This window comes from Aedes aegypti, chromosome 1 (assembly GCF_002204515.2).
Source record: "Aedes aegypti strain LVP_AGWG chromosome 1, AaegL5.0 Primary Assembly, whole genome shotgun sequence".
Classification (NCBI taxonomy): Eukaryota; Metazoa; Arthropoda; class Insecta; order Diptera; family Culicidae; genus Aedes; species Aedes aegypti.
Genome location: NC_035107.1, coordinates 141,994,275 through 142,012,285, shown reverse-complemented (window position 1 = coordinate 142,012,285; position 18,011 = coordinate 141,994,275). Strand labels below are relative to the sequence as shown.

At 39.3% G+C, this 18,011-nt stretch overlaps 2 protein-coding genes across 2 annotated transcripts in view; both read left to right on the top strand.

The window, feature by feature from the left end:
• Positions 1–18,011, top strand: part of LOC5575868 (cysteine-rich secretory protein LCCL domain-containing 1) — a 59,080-nt gene that overhangs the window by 26,746 nt on the left and 14,323 nt on the right. The window contains exons 3-5 of the mRNA XM_021849061.1: positions 8,029–8,147; positions 8,296–8,377; positions 8,937–9,100. Coding sequence (XP_021704753.1) covers positions 8,029–8,147; positions 8,296–8,377; positions 8,937–9,100 — 365 coding nt within the window. The remainder of the gene's footprint in view (positions 1–8,028; positions 8,148–8,295; positions 8,378–8,936; positions 9,101–18,011) is intronic.
• LOC110677752 lies at positions 15,074–16,584 on the top strand. The gene is made up of 4 exons (XM_021849071.1): positions 15,074–15,197; positions 15,923–16,040; positions 16,098–16,213; positions 16,271–16,584. Exons 1-4 carry the CDS (start codon positions 15,159–15,161, stop codon positions 16,553–16,555), a joined length of 558 nt encoding a protein of 185 aa, XP_021704763.1. The 5' UTR covers positions 15,074–15,158; the 3' UTR covers positions 16,556–16,584.

The window sequence follows — 18,011 nt, the reverse complement described above, 5'->3', positions numbered from 1 at the left end:
CGGTGATGCCCGTGCTCATCGATAGTGGGACAAGTGTCCATATGACGAGTGACAGAGCGTATTTCTCGGAACCGAACGAGTTCGCGGGCGGCTGGATTACGATGGCCGACGGACAGAAGACGCAAATACTCGTTGAAGGCCGCTGAGTGCTTTACGGGTACGATGAGTGCAAGAATATCCTTCGGATCGATATGTACGAGATAAAATTCGTACCGGGTTGCGACTAGCCTCGTTTCGGTTAGTAAGCTAGTGCAAAAGAACATGAGTGGGTGTTTCGGAAAAGAAGATTGCAAGATCAGTAGCTGGATCCCGCAGCGAAGGATTGTACAGTTGCAGATTGCATAGTTGGTGCAGCAATGAAGGCAACCGAGAGTCAGCATCGGAAGAACTGCCAGCATCAGTGGCATTGCCGATTAGGCCACCTCGATTGGGTCACCATCGAGCGTATGCCATGAAATAAAAATAAGTGACTGTGGATCGAAAATTATTTGCGAAACTTGTTTAGAGGGGATGTCAGCAAGAGCGCCGTTTCCGGAGGTCGTCAAGCGGAAATCGAAACGTGTTTTGGACATCGTGCATACGGATCTATGCGGTCCCATGAAGAATAAGATACCGAGCGGCAACCACTACGTTATGCACGTTATCGATGACTACAGTCTCTTCTCCTTAACGTACCTGCTCAAGCATAAATCTGAGACTGCAGACAACTTGAAAGACGACGTCTGTTGGGCAGAGAATATCTTCGGCCGCAAGCCCGCCGTACCGTGCTCGGAGGAGGAGAATTCGATAACAAGAAGCTGCGGAAGTTTTACCGCGAAGAGGGAAAAAAAACCGCAGTTCACAACTCTCTATTCTCCTCAGCAAAACGGCGTGGCTGAGCGGAAGAATAGAGCGATCACCGGGATGGTCACCTGTATGCTGATCGACGCCGGATTAGAGAAGCACTACTGGGTAGAGGCAGTGTTGACAGCCACCTATCTCCATAATCGGCTGCTGTCCAGATCAATCGGAAAGACGCCTTACGAGTTGTGGTGGGGACGGAAGCCAGATCTGTCACACCTGCGCAGGCTTGAGAACTGTGATCACAATTTGCCACAGTTCATCGATTCTGCCAGTCAACCAAAACACAAAGCAGAAGCAGCATCAATACCATCAGGTGATGCGCTGCCAACGGTTCACACACTGCTTGACTGTTTTTGTCTCTCCACTATGACCGTTTTCGGGCAGCCATCTCGAGGTGAATGATTGGAAAAAATGTAAAATAATTCAATCGCTAATATTTCACTTGTGTTTTCAACAAATTGATATCTATTAGCGTTAACAGCAAGAGCACAATCATTCCGTTGCGATACATATAAACAAGTTTAATTTCATGCTGCCTTTATCGAGCAAAAATGCAAAATCCCGAAAACCGGAAAAAATCGTGACACCATTGTGCTCGAGTCATTTTGCATTCGGGTTTGAAAAAAACGTTGCGAAGAAGAACATTACAGTTTTGAAGAGCCGTGACATTTTTTTGTTTTGAATGGTCATGGTTTGCTTCGGATTTTGATGGTCGTGTAGAAAAATGTGAATGTCGAGGTGGTAAATGTTTGCTACAGTACATTTCTCATCCCTGCACCTGCGGCTTTATGGCAGCAAGGCGTATGGGCCCAGATAGCCGTAGCGGTAAACACGCAGCTATTCAGCAAGACCAAGCTGAGGGTCGTGGGTTCGAATCCTACCGGTTGAGGATCTTTTCGGGTTGGAAATTTTCTCGACATCCCAGGGCATAGAGTATCTTCGTACCTGCCACACGATATACGCATGCAAAAATGATCATTGGCACAGTAAGCTCTCAGTTAATAACTGTGGAAGTGCTCATAAGAACACTAATCTGAGAAGCAGGCTCTGTCCCAGTAGACACGTAATGCCAGAAAGAAGAAGAGAAGCGTATGTGCCCGTTCAGGCAGTGAAGTGTGTGAAGATGGACAGCAAGGCACGGAAGTTGGTGTTCGTCGGGTACTTCATGGAGCACAAAGTGTACCGGTTCCTGGACCGTGACACAAACACAGTAATCGTCAGCAGAGATGTTCGCTTCATGAAGTTGGGAAACGTACATGATGACCGAGAATTCGTTCCGCAGGGTGAATCTTTGAAAGACCGTGATCCGCTGAAAGATGATTCTCTTTACAAAGATGCTGAATCTGTAGATGGTGATCAGGAAGTCGTTCATCATTCAAGACGGTCAACCCGTGGTGTACAACCGCAGCGTTTTGAAGACTACCTGTTGAGAAGTGTGATTGAACGAGCGTCCTGTGCTTCCTAGCAACCACGGAGAAGCCATGAAGGATCCACAATGGCGCAGCGCCATGGAGGAGGAGCTAAATGCCCACAAGCGTAATGGGACTTGGGAGCTAGTCACCATGCCAGCAGGAATAAGATTATGGGATCCAAGTGGATCTTCAAACTGAAGTGCAATGAGAGAGGAGAACCAATGAAACACAAGACCAGAGTAGCCCAGGGCTATACCCAGCGTGAAGGAGTTGACTTCAGTGGCGTGTACGCGCCAGTGTCAAGCCATGTATCACTGCGTGCGTTCCTTGCTGTTGCTGCTAACATGAGTTTCCATGTCCACCATTTCGATATTAAGGTGAAAATGAATCGAAGCCAAAGTTCAAATTTTCAAGAGCACGGGTCTGGAGAACCTTAATCGATTGGTCACTAGCTGGTGGTGACCAATCGATAAGGTTTTCAGCTCAAACGGATGTTTGGTTCTCCAGATCCGTGCTCTTGAAAATTTGAACTTTGGCTTAGATTCATCTTCACCTTTAAGCCGCCTATCTGCAGTTAACTTGACGAGGAAATCTTTATCTTTACACCCTCAGGATTCGCGAAGATGGGTCAACAGCCTTTAGTCTGCAGATTGAGACGATGGATCTATGGCCTCCGGCAATCAGCAAGGGGCTGGAGCCGGCGGCTTAACGGAGTCCTATCGAAGCTTGGGTTTAAGGCTTCCACGGTTGATCTCTGTCTTTATGTCCGTGGAGGTGACTGCGAGGCGTACCTATTGGTTTACGACGATGACTTATTGCTAGCGTCAGCGTCGGAGAAGGCAATCGCAAAGATATTCGACAGTTTGAAAGCGGAATTTGTGTTAACGTTGCTGGGACCTGTGTGCCACTTCCTAGGAATGGAGACAAAAAGAAAGCAAGCAGTATTCACGATTCGTTTGCAACAGTAAATTGAAAAACTAATCAACAGTCATGGAATGAAGGATGCTAAAGGTGCGCGATCACCAATGGATTTAGGCTACCTAAAATCCGAGGAAACCAGTGAAGCTTTGGAAGATGCCACCCAGTATCGAATGCCTGTTTTACCTAGCTGTTGTAGCTCGTCCAGACATCGCTAACGCCGCTGCCATTCTTGGCAGGCATTTTTGAAATCCAACTCAGCGCGACTGGACCGCCGCAAAGCGTACGTTCCGTTATTTGAAGCAGACCAGCGGTTATTATCTAGTGTTTGGTGATGACCCAAATGACCGGCAATCGACTTCTGGAATAGTGTTTTTCTTCGGTGGTGCGGAAATTTCGTGGAAAAGCCGCAAACAAGGAAGTGTCACACTCTCGTCCATGGAGGCCGAGTACGTGGCCTTGGGTGAGCCCTGCCAAGAGGCCGTCTGGTTAAGAAATTGCTCAGCGATCTTGATCAACCTCAAACGCAGCCGAAGATGATTCGAGAGCATAAACTTGTCTTTCATCAAGTGTGAAAGGTCAAGCCGTTAATCGAAACACATCGATACTAGGCAGAAGTTCGTTCAGCAACTGTGTAGCGAGAAGATCGTCCAACTCTTGTACTGTCCGACAGAAAGTCCGTGTCCGTGTCCGTGTCCTTGAAAGACAGTGTCCGACCAAGCACATGCACTTCTGTGAAGCGCATGGCCTACAGTAGTGAATCCTTAGCTACTGTGCCTTGAGGAAGAGCGTGGAGAGCTTCGCATCGCGCAACGCTCGTAAACTCTCCACTGCTAGACTGGCGCCCATCCGTTGGGTGTGTAGAAAAGGAATTATTCTGAACTGGAAGTTACCGCGTGAAGACGTGTTCTCAACTTTGTAACTCAATATCATCTTAATAAAGTCCATTTTTTCGTATTCCGCATTTAACTCTTGTTTCACGTTTGATTTCCACGTTACCGATTTCCCACGAACGCATATTCCACTGCTCCACGGAACCTGCTCAGTCCGTCACTATCTTCCAGGTGTCATCAGTGATCGACTGTTTTCTCTGGGTGCACATTCACCCAAATTATTTTCACCGGTAGCGATGAAGACATTCTTGATGGCGGTCAATTGTTCTTCCCCGTTGCCACCTTCGGGATTGTCTGCAGCGCGAGTCCTCAGGTCTTCGACGAAGGACATCTTTATTGCGACATCTTTCAGTCGGCGTGTGTTGAATCGTCGCCCAATTTCCTCCTCCTGACGACGGATCCGCGCGATACGCAGTTGGATCTTGGGGATGGTACACAAATTATGTCACGCTTAATTTCAACTTTTTTGACCCTCTCCCCCCCCCCCTTTGTCACGTTTTTTGTATGAGTCCTCCGAAATTTTTGTAAGACTTGTCACGCTTGGCTTGACCCCCTCCCCCCTCGGAGCGTGACGTAATTTGTGCATGACCCCTTGCCGACGAGAGGAAGATGGTCGGCCGCTATGTCGTCACAGCTGATGCAGATGATGTCGATTTGATTTTCTGTGAAGCCGTTGGAAACCCACGTAACCTTGGGCAATTTCTATATACTCTCTAAAATAAACAATGACTAGAAAAAAATAACGCAAGCAAACTGATTGCACATCGCAAATATACAGTATGGCCCATAAAAAAATGCGAAAATTGTTTGAACGTGAATATAGCATCCACAGGCGTTATTTTCATTGTTTTTGATAGTGAATATAATTTCTGATTATTGTAGTATATTCTGACACAACTTCGCTATCCAGGACAATTTTTGTCATATTTTTCTTACTGCCCTAAATAATGTAATAAAGCAAATAAGTTCAAAGGGTTTTTCTGCCCAACGCTAGAAACACCGTCTGATTGTCGTGTACTCTGGTGATAAACTTTCCATCTTAAAAAACCCACTTCATTGTTGAAAATTTTAGTTTGTTTGGTATCAAAGGATGGATGAGTTCTTAGAGAACGTGTTCTTCATGATCACAATGAAATATTTTGCCAGGGTCATAGTTATGAGGGCATTTGCGCCTTGTAGGTTTGATATGCCTTTATTTTTTGTTAAAGTCGAATAAAAAATAAATACGGAGGCCTATAACAGATTTTTGAGGATAAAATTTGTTCCTTCGGTTAGAGACAGCTTATATCAATACTAGCTCATAGGTTTTGAGCAAAACGGAGCCGCTTATCTCACTTATATGAAGGTTCAATCAAAGCTCTCCAAAATGAGCCGTTTTTTCGAAAATATGTTTAAGTCTCCAATTACCCAGGTATGAATCGATTCTATCATTTGATATGGGCGTTTGCTGGAGACAAGACCTGTGAAGAATCTCACGCCATCGTTGATGTTTTAGAAGCTTTCATCACACAGATATTGAACTCGACGTCCGCATGATAAAATTTGAAGGTATGCTTCCAATTCCTCTCTGGTAAGGTGAAAGTAACAGATAAAAACCATGTCCAAAGCGAAAAACTAAGTCTTAATAGATTGAACAATACAATTAATTTTATGTTTCATTTACATTTTCTATGTAAATACTACCATAAAACATGATATGATGTTTTTCGCATTTTTTGATGGGCCATACTGTAAATGTATACTTACAAAAAATATTGGATTGATTTTAGAATGATAACAATGACCATAATAACAATTTTGTTCCATATGTTGCGATATTAAGTTCATCTCAAGTTCCATAACGCTGAAAATGTCATTTATGGCAAACTAACCAACCCCCTCGTAACGCTTTTTGTATGAATTTTGCATTATTTTCTTCTTCTTCTTTCTGGCGTTACGTCCCCACTGGGACAAAGCCTGCTTCTCAGCTAAGTGTTCTTATGAGCACTTCCACAGTTATTAACTGAGAGCTTACTATGCCAATGACCATTTTTGCATGCGTATTTTCGTGTGACAGGTACGAAGATACTCTATGCCCTGGGAAATCGAGAAAATTTCCAACCCGAAAAGATCCTCGACCGGTGGGATTCGAACCCACGACCCTCAGCTTGGTCTTGCTGAATAGCTGCGCGTTTACCGCTACGGCTATCTGGGCCCCAAGAGCATTATTTTCTATGAGCTGTTAAATCTTAAGGTCACCATCATTAGCATTATGGATTTGTAAATGGTACCGTCAACTGGGGGGAAGTTGATCACTTTTGAGCGATTCTGTGCTATAATTCCTAGCGGGATGCATGTATTATTATCCAAATATTTTTAAAACCTGTACTGGTTGAATGTTCAACGAATTATATAAACGAAATTATGACGAATTATTATCATAATAACAAAAACATTTTTTGGATATCAAAATGTGGTGTTTTTGATTCCGGGGTGAAGTTGATCAACTACTGCGATAGGTTTCCTTAAATAAATAAGTATGCTATTCACTAAATTTGGGGTCTCTAAATCTGAATCAGACTCAAAAATCTTACAACTTATTGATAAATCGGTTAATTTTTTAATTGAAAGTTGTGAATTACAGATTACACCACATCAAACGCCTAAAGGTAGGCAATTTTCTTTAAAATAAGCAATCCTCTTGCAAAAAGATTATTTTTTCTCTAATAAAAGAATTTGTATCCTCAATACGAATTCAAAACTGGGTACACAGAACATATCTGGAATGTATGAAACAGTTTATTAAAATTGTAGCTTTGTATAGCCGTGGAAATAGTCGATTTTTTGGAGAAGAACCCTGTAACAGTACATCAAACATTTCATATAAAATCTGTTTTTCCATGAAATAATTACCTTGAATGCCAAACCGAATTTATGAAAATCAAGAGTAGCTATCAGGTAATGCCACAACTCAGAAATTGTGATAGTTGAAATCGGGTCATAGATTTTATAACAGTCTAAACATGTGGGTACAGGAATGATCAACTTCTCCCCGCTGATCAACTACACCCCGAATTACGGTACCGAACAATTTCTGATCTAAAACCAGTTTCAAATAGCACACACGCAAGTTATTTTATGGCAAAAGTCCATTATGTCTAACGTATGTTGTGCCTAACATCCGTTATGCCTAATGTATGTATGCCAAACGTCCATTATGCATCCTTGTGTCTATCGTCCGTATGTCTAACGTCTTTATGTCTAATTTGGTATACTCGATGAAATGTATTCGATTGAACGCCTCTTCCAAATTGTCTGCTCACCATTTTCCAGCCCATAGCAAATGAATGTAATGATACTGATAAAGGAATTAAATAAAAAAAAACAGCAATTCAGCAAAACTTCAACGCTATAAGTTTTTCAGTTTTAATATTCTATTTTTATTTATTATTGACACTTTACACCACACTGGTGCATTCGTGTCATTGTAAATTCAATTTTAAAAACGGAAAATATTGTTCTACATGTCGAAGCTAATGCCATGGAATTTGGATCAAATTATGTTTTAATTCCGTATTTAATATCATGAGTCTGGGAGGGGGAAGTAGTTTCTGGAAATCTTTCTCCTCCACCTGTTCATGCGTCGATACCGATTCTCTTTCAATTATTAGCAATATAATATATTAAAACTTTTTCAATATAAAAATTCACCATAAGCACAAGAAAACGATTTGCAATCACATGTCAATTTTATAACTTACTTGCGTATTACATAATTATGATCAACACCCACACAGTCCACGCGCAAAAAAAATCACACCTGCAAATGAAAAGTGAAAAAGTAGCTTGAAGGTCAACCAGGATCAGGCAACTCCACATGCGGTGTATTCCCACCAACTTAAACTTGATTTTTAATTACGGCAATTACAGTTTTCATATTTCTTCAACCCGCTTCTCTCCCGTTCTCGCATTCTTCCTTGCAGAATCTGGCCTGGGTCCGACCGATAAGTATGATATATTGGAAGAGCACAACAAATTGCGCCAAGCGGTCGCACAAGGGCTTATACCTGGACAACCGGGCGCAGAGAATATGCTGGAAATGGTAAGAAGCACCGCGCTGGAGCCCGGCAGGCACTTTTAATTTTCATCTTCACAAGATGGGGTTCCGGCGATAACGAAATTTAGCTGGGGTTGAAAATTTTCGCTCGGTTTCATTCATTTGGTTTTTTTTTTGCATTTTTTTTTCTCAGCAATGGGACGACGAGCTAGCGAGGAAAGCGCAGGATTGGGCTGACCAATGTATATTCAAGCACGATCCAAAGAAGAAATTAGGTAAGTTTGACCGCGATTGAATTTGGGACATAATTGTTTGATGAGTGGGTGATTTAATATTGTAGTGAGGAAAATTCAAACAAAAAATGATTTCCAGTGTTTTATTCCCAAATAGATCATTTCCAGCTCAAAACGCAAGTAAAAATGGCATTTTCGGACCGTAAAAATACCATATTCAAACAAAGTGACATTTTCTATCAAAAAAATCTAAATATTCTTAACGCATATTTTAAACCAGGCCATGCATAAATAACTAAAAAAACTATAACTGAAAAACGGTCCATTCTATTAAATTCTTCTCGATAGGCTTTTCCCATAACGTCGTTAAGAAAATTAAGTAATTTTTTTACGAAAAATGTCATATCAGGTAATGAGTGCCATCTTCAGCAGATTACAAATTGTATGGCCGGATACACTAATTATGATGTAACTCTGCTGAAGATGCCTCAATACACACTCTAAATTTCATTCATTCATCAGAAGGTAATTTGCGTTTTGAGCTGGAAGTGCTCAATATTGAAAGCTGACACTCATATCTCATTGTCTTCCCCACCTACAGGGCGTTTCACGATGGGGCAGAACCTGGCTCTTATCTGGAGTAGTGCCTCTCTGGACGACGACCGGGACAGCGATTTTCCCGGGCGCATTCGAAAGTGGTTTGACGAGGTTAAAAAATACTCCTTTGGAGCAAAGTTCTCTCTGGCCACCGGTCACTATATGCAGGTACGTCTATTCTTCGCTTTTATGCTTCTTCTTTTCATTGATGTCAGCATGAGGGCAACAGAGCCATAGCAATTTAGTTCACATGAACAGGAGGAAACTCTTCATGAACGGATAGTGCACTGTCGTTTAGTCCTCAGCTCACATATTCTCTGAATGCCATACCACACCATACATCCCGAAAAAGCATGGGTTTAAAATCGTGGAAAAGTGTACGAGACATGAAAGAATCGCCAAGAGCTGGAAACTCTTTTCATGTTTTCTCTAACCCATGGGCGTAGGTAAGAGGGCGTTGCTTCTCTTTCCTAAAAAAAAAATCAACTAGTTGAAATGAAAGGTTTTTATATGTTTTTTGAAATGTGTCAAGATTCCTTTAAGCATTCATAATTATACAAAATTGCGTCATCATGAACTTTGTTTGATAATTGGGCTTTTGAATTTTTCCAAAAGTTGTTTAATTATGTTTCCACATGGCTGCGTTTTCTGAGCAGTGTTTTTTTTTTTTCAAATTTTTTGCACCTGTAAATTGCGAGAAATCAATATAAATCACAAAACATAAATCTTAGCTCATTGAAAGATGGATAGCATAATAACAGCTCATTTTTACCACAATGTGGAGTAATTTCGCTATATCGTGCTCATTCTGTTTACAAACTACAAAGGAGGCCACTAGGTTGTCGGAACGTACAAGAATGAACTTTCAGTCTATTTTGCAAATAGTCAATACTGTGCTGTATAAATCTCATTTTTTTTTTCAAAAATTTAGTTCTACTGCCCATAAAGGCATAACTGTCCCATATGGAAAAAGTAGGCATTGAGAAAATAGAGCTCGAAGTTTGAAGTTTGTCTCCTCATATAAAAGTTCATAATTTTCTAGTATATTTCTACTTGCCATATTCATTTCGCACAAACGCATAGATAACTCATTTTGCTTATATCTTTCAGAAAAAAATATAGACTTGAATGTTTTTCGCCTTTTATGGTTGCTATTGGGGTTGAAAGTTCATATAGAGACTGTTATGCCTTTATTTTTCAATATGGGACTACACTAGCTTCGTATTTTTCCACAAAATTTTCAAACAGAGTATGTTTATTTTTATATGCATAGTAAAGTATATACTAAAACATGAATGATGCGATCAAAAAATGTGTTAGCTCGAAAATCCATATGGGACAGTTATGCTTTTATGGGCAGTCTAGGACATAGACAAATTTGAATATAAATTGATTAACTCTCAAACCCTCAAAGTCTGACTGACTTTTCCTTAACAATAATCTTTAAAAATCATAATTTTGTCAGTTATAGACCGATTTTGGATCTTTTGATCTCAAACAAAACACATACACACTTAGATTGTATCTCGTTGTTCGGTAAATTTTATTACCGAAAACATACTGTAAAAACATATTAAACCGAAATTTCGGTATTCAAAACGAGAATTACCGAAAAACCGTAAATAAATAAAAAAATCAAAAACATGTTTGTCAAATTTTACCGAAATCGTCGTTTTATTCACCGAAAACAACTGTAATCATTTAGTTTCACCGTAGACTGTAATTTTTTACCGTACATCAGTTCATAGTGCTACATCGCTTTACCGAACAAACGGTAAACGGTACTGAGAACGCCATATTTGTTTTGAAGTGCTAGTCGACACGACCGTTTTGCATCCGGTACTGTTCAACCTTTTGGGATTGTGGCCATGGATACTGTTCTTCAGAAACTGCAGCAGCAGGATGAGCGTCTGGTACTTCTTTTCCGTAAGTATGACCTGAGGATTTCTATTAAAAAGCTTATTTTTAGGACGGGATAAAATGTTTTCGTTGTGGCGTACAAGTGCCAAATTACGTTTCCGGATTGCAACGTCACATCAACGAGCATATTCGGAAAAATGAAATTCTTCCTTCTCATGCGTTTTTTGATTGCACTTTCAAACATTGTGGCTCTCGCTATGGAAGTTTTTACACACTCAAAAGACATATTTTAGAAAAACACCCTGCCGGAAGTTATCAGCAACCTCAGAATGAAAGCGATACACAGCAACCTGCTTTTCCTTCGGATCTTCCCGATCAAGCTCCGGAAGAAGCATTTACGGAACGATTGGAGAATTTGGATTCAAAATTGACCCTTGACGAAATCAAAAAGATGATTAATCTTAGTATCTGCAGGATAACCTACGATGTTGGTCTACCACTAACAAAAATAACAGAATTTACAAAAATGTGTGAATCTGTTGTAAACAATGTCACGGAGTACCTAGAATCAGCTGCCTTGGAATTTCTCAAGTCTCAAGGAATTCCATTAGTATCAGATCAAATTACTTCGTTCCGCAATTTGTTTCGCGTGGGCAAATTATTTGATCAAGTTAACACTTTTCAAAAGCAGTCTAGGTTTCTCGAAAAACTGTCTGTGAAAACTCCAACATCTAAAGATATTTTGTTAAACCGCCGAGAAGATGTCCGGCACATCAATTCTATACCTAAGAAAATTTTGGTAAACGAAACGGCATCTTACATCAGCATAATTGAAACACTGAAACTGATATTCCGTAATCCACAGAATCGTCTACTGCTGGAAAATGAGCAATCTGAGAACACGCCATGTGTCACAGAGTTCAGTACTTTCAAAACTGGAGAGACGTTTAAAACAAAAGAATATTTCCGAAATTTCCCTAATTGTATCCGTATCAGTATCTATGAAGATGAGGTTGAGCTTGGTAATGCTCTAAGCTCAAGAGCCGGGATCAATAAAGTTTCAAACTTCAGTTTTAAGATACAAAACATTCCGGATAAGTGGAATAGTTCCACAAGAACTGTTTTTCCTTTGCTTTATTGTACAACAATTGATGTAAAGAAGAATGGATATTCTAGAATCTTGGAACCGCTTATTACTGATCTCAAAGCGCTAGAAAACGGAATAGAGGTACATTATGGTACGGAAAAATATATCTTGAGAGCAGTTCTGACGATTTTCTGTGGCGACTCGTTGGCAGTACATGATGTGTTCGGATATCTTAGCCCAAGTGCAAGTTATTTTTGCAGAATATGCCAAATTTCAAGAAAACAGTTTCACTCAGACCCGTTTGAAGAGCATCCTGTAAGAGACAAGGATTGGTATACAAATAATCTTACATTGGTTCAGCAAGGATCCATTGCTCCAAAAGAATGTGGACTTAAAAGTACAGGCACACCTTTCAACGATTTACAATATTTCCATGTAACTGAAAACTTTGCACTGGATGGAATGCATGACCTAGCAGAGGGTATTGTGCCATTAACGATTCAGTTAGTATTGTCCCATTATTACAAACAAAAGGAAAGAAAGATTACGGCAAAATTACTGAATAATAGTATCAACACCTTCAGCTACGGTTACAACGATCGTTGCAACAAGCCATCTCCAAATTTTACAGAAGATATGCTCTCACGTCCCTCATTACATAAAATCAGACAGACTTCTGCACAAATACTTCTTCTACTGCGCGTACTTCCATTCTTGATTCGTCAATATGTTCCAGAAGAATGCGAATACATGAAACTCATCGGACATCTCATCAATATTGTTCGTATAATTATGTCCCCAGTGGTGTCAGAACAAATGATCTACCAACTCGAGGAGCATATCGATTTTTTCGAACAAATATTTTTCTCCAAATTCGATCGAAAAATAAATAAACTTCACCATTTGAGACACTATGCCAATTGTATAAGAAAAAGTGGATCAATGAAGCAATACAATTGCATGCAATTTGAACAGACCAACAAAATTGGAAAAAACCAAGCAGCCACTTGCAAAAATTTTAAAAATATATGCTCAAGCCTTGGCAAAAGACAATGCTTTAGAATGATCATCAACATTCTCGATAATCCTTTCTGCGATAAGATTAACTACGAATCTGCAAAGTTGGTTAACCGCCAAGAATGCCTTAGTAACACATTGCTCGATGAAACTTGTGAAATAGTATTGCGGCCGAAATCGATTGTCATCAACGGTATCCAACTTCGACCAAACCTTATTATAGCGCTGAAAAAGCACTCGAATTATATGTTTCCTACCTATGGAATTATTCAAGAGCTGGTTGTGGTACGAAATCAAATATACATTTTGATCCGAAAATGTACGACCATTTGGTACGATGAATTTCTTCAAGCCTACGAAGTTCAAACAACAACCGATGATGATTTGCTGCCAATTGAAGATTGCTTTGTTCACACGACCTTTTCGTTTTGGTCAGTAGTAGACGACCAAAAAAAGTATATTTCCCGGCGATTCTATAATCAGGATTATTAGGTACCATTACGGTTTATGTTTTATTTAATTAAATGAAGATACATAATTTAATCTAATAATTTTCAGAAAAAGAAGAAATCGACGATATGCCAACATTCCTGGCATTAAATGAACGAGACTTTACCAGAATGAATTTGACAACAAAGATGATCAAACTAATTGAGAAGTTACAAGCTGAGTTCAACGATGAAACAGCTGATAACGCTTACGAAGAAATCATTGAGGAAGGAAACGATTCATCTGAAGAAGTTTATCAAGTTGAAGCGCTGATTGACCCGAACAACCCATATGAAGGCATTAACCTCAAGAAAGTAAGTTACTACATTGCTATTCCACAATTAGATAAACTACCCAAGTAACCATGGAGCATTATATCATTGCATATATAATGTAGCTGCATTGCCGTAAGCCTACCATTAAAGTAGTTTAAAAGTGGAAAAGGGCCCTTTTACAGTTGCACTAATGCAAAAACAACGATAAAGCAATGAAGCAATTTATAAAGTAACATTAGTGCAGCAGTGCAATTTATAAAGTGATATTAGTGCATTGATACATTTGTAATGTAGAGTTAATGCTATATTGCTTGACAGCTCTTGAAATATGTCGAATAAAGGCAATGTTACATCAATGTTATTGATATGCAGTAGAATACGTGCAATGTTATAATGCTTGTGGTTACTTGGGTATCCACCTATCCATATTCGCATAATTGTCCCATAATTGGGATTTTCTTATATATGGGACAGTTATGCAAATAGGGGCACACGGTGTGAAGATTCAGATTACATATTATCGAAGTTGCATGTACCTCAGATTTTTTTCAAAGAGGATCGGTGTCCTGACAAAATTTTTACACCCTGAAAATTTGAAAACATTTTGTCGGGTTTTTTTTCCAGCAGAATATATTTTAACCATTATGAAACCTTAGAAAAAAAATCAAAGAAATATCTGAGGTACATGAGTTTTTGATATTACTCGAAATTTTTACATCGTAGAGTTGACTTACAATTTTCAACAGGTAATTCACATCGATCGTATTTTTGAAAGAACCGCAGAAGGTGCAGTAATACAGTCGTTGCTTCGAGAAGCAACACACGTGACAGAAACAGATTTCAAGCGCATCAACAATCTGATCTGCAACTGTCTCAAATCACTCTTCGGCTGGTGAGTAATCCATAAACGAAGAAGTTTTATGTAAATTCTATATTTTCTTTAACACATTAATTTTCTTTTCAAACTTACGGTTTCATAGTCGTCCAACAACGTTTCATAAAAACCAGCTTGCTCTGTCACTGGTGGAATCCTATCCCATCCTCGGAGCTTCAAGCTGCGACACACCACAGGTAATATTTTAAAATTTTTGGTGAAGCATCACTTAATAAGCATTATTTATGTTCCTCAGGCTCTGTGGTTCCATGCACATGCACGCGGACTAAATCGTCATGCTGGTCGGATTCACTACCGAATGGAATACTTGGCGAGGAAATCCGGTGAAAGAGTAATCAAACGGCGCCGGATCGATCCTAATTCTCTGGCGGAGAATGCTTTACTGATTGCCCAACCTTGCACCGCGGACATTGAACCTCTGGTAAGCCTGAAATGTTAACAGATGACACATTACTCATTATTTCCATTGGGCAATTCCAGATTCAAGAATTGAAATTTATCGTACCGAATCAAGCAACCAAATCCCGTGTAGTTGAATTGTGGACTGCTACATTCAACAACCGGCAGGCTTTTCGTCTGGAAAACAGGTTCACTGAATACTTGATGGATTTTCCTGTATTCTCAGCATACAACGGAGAGCTGGTAAGTTTTTTTTTTTTCAAATGCAACATATCAAACATTATGTTTATCTAGCACTACTATCAAATGAAAACTTCATCAGATCTTTATGGTTTTATGTTTATGTTTTTTTGACATTTTATATCGAGTGTATGCTAGAATAAGGGCATAAGTAATATAATCTATTTCTCATCATAGATCCTCTTCTGTTAATAAAGGTGATAAGATGCATGTTTGATTGAACTTTTTACATCAGGATGCAAGATTGCATAACTGTCTAGCTTTATGATATGAGAAAGAGCAATCAAACATGCACCTTGTCGCCTTCATTCAATTTGAATTGCACTCAACAGTGTTTTGAAAAGCCATTATTTACCAATGTCGATATGCTCTTTTCTAATGTTTGCCCAGATTTTGATTGCTGTTTGCGCTGTTTGCTCTATCTGATTTTTGCATATTTCAGCGTCGCGACGCTACTATACACGGAAAAAAATCACAGAATTAGTTTTAAAGTAGAACATTAATTCGGTTAAGAGAAGTGGATTAATTAAAAAAGGTGCAGTTCAATAGTGTTTCAGCATTGAGCTTTGCCTTAAGCGCCCTAAACATGTCGTTTTCATTCAGATAGTAGTTCAGATTTATATAGTTACCAAAAAAGAAAAAATAGTCATTTGGTATAAAATAAAGTTACGTACAAATGCTAGTGAATACGAGATTTATCATACAATTATTGTTTATTCCGTCTACAGATCTCCATCGATTACCACAAGATGAAGCCCTCAGCCGCATCTTTCTGTCATAATTGGGAACAAATCGAAGCAAACATTTTGAAGCAGAATAGTCATCTCTACAAGGAAATCAAAGCAGGTAAATTTGTCGTTTTGACTTTTTAGGAACATATATTTTAGGTGTATTACATTTCAGATTTTATTCGAGCGCTGTCAATCATCCGATTGAAAAATCCATCCAGAGGATCCAAAAGGAAGCAAGACAATTCCAGAAAGGAAAACCCACTATCTGGTATCGTTGAATGGATTAAGGTAAAGTAAGTGAATAAGTATCTAAGCAAAATGTAAAAAAAAATGTTTATATTTTAGATGGAAGATGACCCACCCATGACAGAATCGGTGGCACCGGTTTTGTACGTAAGGGGGGAGCAGCTGCAAATGAGCCAAGATTGTTTCCTTAAGTGGCATGACTGGATTATTCCTGTAGCGCTGGACGTGAAGTGCGCGTTTGAGTTGCTAGTGATGTCGCTTATGGTATTCAATGTCCCGCCTTCACCGACAGACAAACAGTTCTATCTGTTTATCAACGGAGCAATATGCCAAACGGAAACATTGAGTACCACCGGAGCAAAATTCCTGCACTCACTCAACTAAATGGCTTTGCATTGCTGCAACCTGATAATATTTTAAAAGTCATGAATTATTCAAACATGTCCAAACGATACCCAAAAATAATAAACAACACAAAATAAATCGATTTATTTTCTTTTCAATAACATGAACTTTATTTTATTTTATTTTTTTCGATCACCCTAATCTATTCCGACTGCCTGCTGTTACGAACAATGTGTTCGGTAATTTATTTCACAATTCGATCGGTAATGATTCACGAACATTTTGTAATTTTTGACAGCTGCATGTCGATTCGATTTACAGATTGTTCGGTAGTTCTTAACTTTACCGAAAGCATTACTGAGCGCTCAGCGGTTTTTATTTCGGTAAAAAAATTACCGGAGTCGGTGATATTTTCTAAGTGTGTACTCTTCAAGATTGATTATGTTCCAGAAAAAATGAGATTGGCCGGAGTTATTCCGGATTAAAATGGGTTTCGTTCCGGAAGTGATGGTTCACGCAGCGTTGCGAAAATCTCAAATTCTCATTTCTCATGCATGAGATTTTTCACGCTTGAGTTGTAACTCATGCAACTCAACAGCCAAAAAATCATGCATGAGTTGGCTCATCCGTTTAACTCATTGGCTTGTACTTCCACAGTGTTTGAACGCAAAGCACATATTCTTTGTTTTTCTGCTAGAAACAATAACATTAGGCTTTGACAGATTTTTGATGAGTTTTATGATCGAATCATTTTTGTCAGTGTAAGCGTGAGCGAATGATTTTTAATCAAAATCTCATGCGTGAGTTTTGCGAAGCAGATCTCAAATGAGTTTACTCTCTCGGGCGAACTCAATGATTGATATTTGAGTGTGAGTATACCAACACTGGGTTCACGTAGATTTTTCAAGATAATTATTCATTGTGTACTTTCTACGAGTGAAAATCTGCTAGAAAGTCAACTTACATGGTTTCTCATTGATTCTGGCCATTTCGGATACCCAGTAACCACCGGTGTCCCACTAAGGCCCTTCTGGAACTGATTTCGGGATATCCAGATGTGGACAGAAACTTGTATTGGCCCAAGATTATTATAGCTATGGTGTTTAAAATTAAAAATCATGAAAATTGTGCCGTCGAACGATATGAGTGGACTTGCTTATAAATGTGTCCCACTTAGGCCCTTCCGAAACCGATTCTGGGGTATCCGGATGTAACCATAATCTCATATTGGTCCATGGCATCATGGCCATGAAGTTCAGGATATAAAATAACAAATTTTGAGCCGTTGCATGATATGAAACAAAATACAAAATGAAATTTATTTTAGTGCGTATTTTTGACGTAGGACTACGTCTTTCTTCTCTATACAGGAGTGAAATTGAAATTTCAAAACTAAGAGCGTTACGTTGGCATGAAATATTTTAAACGTTTATAACTTTATGCTGGCTTAACGAAATTCCTTGATTAGCATCTCAATCGAAAGACAAGGCATCTA